This window comes from Salpingoeca rosetta (genome assembly GCF_000188695.1).
Source record: "Salpingoeca rosetta unplaced genomic scaffold supercont1.26, whole genome shotgun sequence".
Taxonomy (NCBI): domain Eukaryota; class Choanoflagellata; order Craspedida; family Salpingoecidae; genus Salpingoeca; species Salpingoeca rosetta.
The window spans coordinates 832,653-837,652 of NW_004754908.1; the positions used below are offsets into that span (position 1 = coordinate 832,653).

At 55.1% G+C, this 5,000-nt stretch overlaps 2 protein-coding genes and 1 non-coding gene across 3 annotated transcripts in view; 2 read left to right on the forward strand and 1 right to left on the reverse strand.

Moving 5' to 3' along the window:
- Positions 1 to 504: 504 nt before the first annotated feature.
- Positions 505 to 3,763, forward strand: PTSG_09668 (uncharacterized protein). Its single transcript, XM_004990036.1, has 10 exons — positions 505 to 926; positions 1,059 to 1,181; positions 1,395 to 1,494; positions 1,701 to 1,803; positions 1,973 to 2,021; positions 2,259 to 2,345; positions 2,569 to 2,697; positions 2,890 to 2,945; positions 3,107 to 3,314; positions 3,543 to 3,763. Exons 1-10 carry the CDS (start codon positions 528 to 530, stop codon positions 3,669 to 3,671), a joined length of 1,383 nt encoding a protein of 460 aa, XP_004990093.1. The 5' UTR covers positions 505 to 527; the 3' UTR covers positions 3,672 to 3,763.
- A 223-nt stretch (positions 3,764 to 3,986) lies between these two features.
- Positions 3,987 to 4,060, reverse strand: PTSG_20148. The gene has a single exon. It is a non-coding gene; the product is annotated as a tRNA-Arg (tRNA).
- A 48-nt stretch (positions 4,061 to 4,108) lies between these two features.
- The window catches only part of PTSG_09669 (uncharacterized protein), a gene marked incomplete at its 3' end in the record, with an annotated part of 1,648 nt that continues 756 nt past the window's right edge, over positions 4,109 to 5,000 (forward strand). The window contains exon 1 of the mRNA XM_004990037.1: positions 4,109 to 5,000. This exon is cut by the window's right edge and continues 348 nt beyond it. Coding sequence (XP_004990094.1) covers positions 4,170 to 5,000 — 831 coding nt within the window. The 5' untranslated portion in view covers positions 4,109 to 4,169.

Consider the following 5,000-nt stretch of genomic DNA (forward strand, 5'->3'; position numbering starts at 1 on the left):
ACATAGAGGCACTCACGCACGCACACACACACACACATACAGACACACGTACGTTACGCACGCACACACACACACACACACACACACACACACACACACACACACACAAACAGACACACGCACGCACGTACCCGTTGTTGTTTGGCAGCCTTCTGTGCCTGCAGGATCTCGGCGCGATCCTTCTTCTTTCGCCGCTTGAGGACCGTCTCATAGCGATCTTGCCTAACAAGTGTTCAAGCAGCAATGAAATCACCCCAATTGTGAGCAACACGCATGCGTATGCAAAACAACAGCAACCCACCATGGCTCATTCCACACACGTGCACGGCTAGCTCACTCTGAAGGGTTGCTGCCTCCCATGGTTGCTGTTTGCTGCTTGGTCTCTGGGCTTGGCTTTGCTTGGCTGCTTTTGCTTCTTGGTTGGAACACGTGACTTTGGTGTTGAAAAATACAATGACGCGTGAAGAGAGGATTCCAACCGGTGACCTCTGTATTTTTTTTACTCGACTGTCACAGCCAAACAAAAGATGATGTGGTGGCGGCGAGTGGTTGGAACAGTGACGGTGCTGGGCACGTCTGTGCCGCTTGCAGCTGCGGCTGCAGCAGTGACGACAACAGCGAGTGATGACAGCGATGGTGCTGGGAGCCAGGGATCACAGGGATCGCGGGGATCGCGGGGTGGCCAGGTTGTTGATCAGGACAAATCGACGGTGCATTTGGAAGATGGGCGAGCGCTGCGGCTGGTGCAGGTGCAAGCGTACTTCCGCCACGGTGCACGCACTCCAATTCACGCCATCCCCGGGGAGGTGGACGAGGAGCACTGGGACGAACGCCTCTGCGCTGCACTTCCAGACATTGAGCGGCCTCTGCGTATCACGGGGCCAGATAACCAACCCCGACCAATCTGTGCAGCCAATATGCGCCAGGTGTGTTTTGTGTTGTGTGTTGTGTGTGAATGAGAAAGAGAGAGAGAGAGTGTGTGTGTGTGTGTGTGTATGTGTGTGTGTGTGTCAATACTCCCCCCACCCTTTCTGTCCCCCTGCCTGCTTGTCTTGCAGAAACAAACACGCCTTCCTGGTGGCTGCCACATTGGATGCCTCACGTTGCTTGGGAGACATGAAGCATTTACGCTTGGACAGCGGCTGAGGGAACAGTACATGGACGCCTTTCACTTCCTGCCGGTACAGGAGTACAGGAGTACAGTAGAGCAAAACACACCCACACACACACTCAAACACTCAACCACTCAAACACACACACACGCACGCACACGATGCGTTCGCTCGCTCGCTCGCTCGCTCGCTGGCAGCAGTGTGCAGTGTTGTGGTGATGTGCACCAACAATGTGTGACCACGGCTCACGCTGCTCTGTTGCAACTCCCCTCTGGCATGCAGTCCATGTATCAACCGCAGGATGTAGCAGTTCGGTCGACCAACTTTGATCGCACCATCGAGACTGCCCGACTCGTCATCTCGGGCCTCTACGGCACCAAAGGTGTCTGTGTGTGTGTGTGTGTGTGTGTGTGTGTGTGTGTGTGTGTGTGTGTGTGTGTGTGTGTGTGTGTGTGTGTGTGTGTGTACGTTGCATCCGATTGCTTCCTTACGCGCACGTTCTGTCTCTCCCCCTCGCGCACGCTATCCCCCCTTTTCCTCTGCCTTTCACCACTGCGTGCCGTTCACCGCTGTGCATGTGTGGTGTAGGCATGCATGCCCACGTGACCACCATTCCTGTGGAAGAGGAGTTTCTTACGCCCAACACCCGCGCCTGCCCGCGCCTCCGTGAGCTCTTCGTCGAAGCCCGCAAGTACGCAACTTTGAGAGTGTGTGTGTGTGTGTACGTGTGCGTACGTGTGTGTATGTATGTGTGTGTATGTTCTTATATGTGTGTATGTGTGTATGTATGTGTGTATTCTCTTTAGGTGTGTCTCTTCACTAATTATTCGTTGCACGTTGTTGCCGCGCTAATCCTGCAGGAACCGGGAGGCCGACCGCCACAGCGCCGCAAAGCAGCTGAAGCAGAGAGTAAGCTCCCGTCCCACAGCTTGCACCTTGCTCAATCGTCAACACACCACATCACACCACATCACACACACACACACACACACACACACACACACACACACACACACACACACACACACACACACACACACACACACACACACACACACACACACACACACACACACACGAGTGCATGGTACGGACACCACGCTCCCTCACCTCCCGCTCGCGTGCATTTGCCACGTTGACCTGCAGCTGGCGTCGCTGCTTCGCGTGGACGGAAAAGAGGTCCACTTTGTCGGAATTCGCGACGCCCTCGTTGCTCGCCACGCCCACAGCAAGGCACGTGTGTGCGCACTGTACCAAGACGAGGCAGTGTCCGAGAGAAGCGGGTGATGAGATGGGGATGGAGAGGTGGAACTGGCCCTGTGATTCTTCGTGCTGTTGCTGGCGTCGTTGGTTGGCGCTTCTGCTGTTGATAGTGCTGTGACCGCTGCTGTGATGGACTGCTGGTCCTCACACGAGCCAGGTGTGTGTCCCCACGTGCTGTTGACTGCCACGTCAGGAGGTTCCAGCGTTCCTTGATGGCTCTGTCCGCAAGGCCGTGGACCAATACGCCGTTGATGATGTCGTGTCTCTCTTCAAGTACCACCAGAAGGAATCCCTCACGCTCAGCTGCGGCCTGCTCCTCAAGGTGCCCTGACGTGTGTATTGAAGGCGGAGGGTGATCGCAGCTGCGTGTGGTGTTCATGTCTTTGTCTCTGAGTTGCCTGCGGTTGTGACATGCCGCCTCTTAATCTGATTGCGCGCTTGTGGGGGACTCGTCGTATGCCCCGGTTGTCTTGGTCCTCTCATGCCGTGTACCGATCGCATCGTGTATCAACAGAACATGTTGAGTCACTTCAAGAGCGCCCAGGACCCAACCCAGGCGCAACCACGCATGTGCGATGTCAGCCACGCCTCGCACGGTGGAACTGCTTCATGTCAGAAAACAAACTGTTGCTTCTCCTCAACCCCACGCATTCATATGCATACACGCACACTCATTCACACACACGCACACACGCACGCACACACACACACACGCATGACATGCAACCCAGGCGTATGTTTAGCTGCCACGACACAACGCTGCTGCCGATGCTGCTGTGCTTTGGCATCTTTGATGGCAAGTGGCCACCCTTTGCCGCAGACATTTGCATCGAGCTGTATCGCGATGAAAACAGCGTTGACGACCACTATGTTCGCGTGCTCTACTGTGGCGAGCCGCAGCGTCTCCCTCTGGCCACCGACCACTACTGCTCCTACAAGGTACAGAGACCAGACGTGTGTGTGTGTGTGTGTGTGGTGGTGGTGGTGGTGGTGGTGTGTGTGTGTGTGTGTGTGTGTCAACGGCGTTGTCGTGAATGCGGTCTTGAGTGTGAGTGCATTTTAAGTTCCCCCGCTTCGGGTGATGCCTGCATTGTGGACTACGCTTGTGACATTGACAAACGTGTGCTGCTGCTGTCTGCATGCACATGCCTCCCACACCGCCTGCAGACGTTTGAGGGCGCGCTCAATTCGCTGGTACCAGACGACTTTAAGGAGGCGTGCAAGGTTGCACGCAAGCGCGACGACCCTGCTACTGCTGCTGCTGCTTCCCAGAGCAGTGATTCATTCAAGGCTTGATTGATGGATTGAGTGCTCCTCGGCGACCAGTGTCGTGTTGTTGCATGCTTGTTTCGGTGTTGGTGAGCAGAGGAGTAAACCAGAAAAGGGGAGGATGCACAGACAGAGGAAAGCGAATTGCAGATTAATGCAGCTGTCATGTCACACACACACACACACACACACACACACACACACACACACACACACACACACACACACACACACACACACACACACACACACACACACATGCATGCATGAGTGGCCAAGCAAAGGCGAAGACGAACACTGCGCCGAGCAACAAAAGCAGAAGACAATCGAACAAAAAAAATGTGACCATGCAGGGACTCGAACCCCGAATCTCCTGATCCGTAGTCAGGCGCCTTATCCAATTGGGCCACACGGCCATGTCTGATGCCTGTGGGGTCAGAGATTATACATTTCAAATGTACCCACACGCACCACGCACACAAACGAAGCGCACAACAATACACACAACACAACAACACACGCGCGATGGCTGAGGGAGATGGTGTTGGAGCAGAGACAGGAACGTCGGCCACACACGACAGCGCTGAGCTTGGTGGTGTCGACGCTTCTCTCGCATCCGCACCACCTACAACAGTCACAGCGGCAATACCTGGTCCTTCTTCACAAGTGAGTGCGCACCACAGCCACCCGCCAACGAACTCCTTGTACAACAACTCGCACAACACCACGCACACTGGCCACGGCGCTCATGTGCACATGGAGGAGCATCAGCAGCCCTTTGCGCTGTCGCTTCACGCGCCGCAGCCTGCTGTCAGCGCTGGAACATCAAGCCATGCCACCGCCAGCCATGATGACCACCACATCAACGTGGTGGATCCAGAACCAAAGCACAGTGCCTTCACCAATCACGACCTGCACATGAACACAATGCTGGCTTCGCACGACACCCCACCTCTCCACACGTGCCTCCCGAAGCCAGAACTAACACGGGCCCCGCTGCGCAACGAGATACATGAACGAGACATCAGCGCCACGAGCGTTGGTTTGGGTAGCAAGGAGCACACCACCAAGGGCCTTCATGGTGGTGAGGATGATGATGATGATGACGATGACAACTATGGTAACCATTGCCATGGCGACGATGGTGACGATCGTGCTGATGACGATGACGACGATGACAACCATGATGATGACGATGATGACGACCATGACAACCATGATGATGACGACGACAACGACGACTTGGACCACTACAGCGTTGGATATTCGTGTGATAGAAGCAAGACGCTGCATACGAACAACGTGAAGGGCGGCATGAAGAAGCAACACAGCAAGAACAGACACACGAACAAGAAG

What these genes read in the sequence shown, in the direction of transcription:
- PTSG_09668 (XM_004990036.1), top strand. Translation starts at nt 528, where the DNA reads ATGATGTGGTGGCGGCGAGTGGTTGGAACAGTGACGGTGCTGGGCACG. An exon ending in GGGCCTCTACGGCACCAAAG is followed by an intron (nt 1,495 to 1,700) that starts GTGTCTGTGTGT and finishes TGTGTGGTGTAG; the next exon opens with GCATGCATGCCCACGTGACC. An exon ending in CTCTTCGTCGAAGCCCGCAA is followed by an intron (nt 1,804 to 1,972) that starts GTACGCAACTTT and finishes CTAATCCTGCAG; the next exon opens with GAACCGGGAGGCCGACCGCC.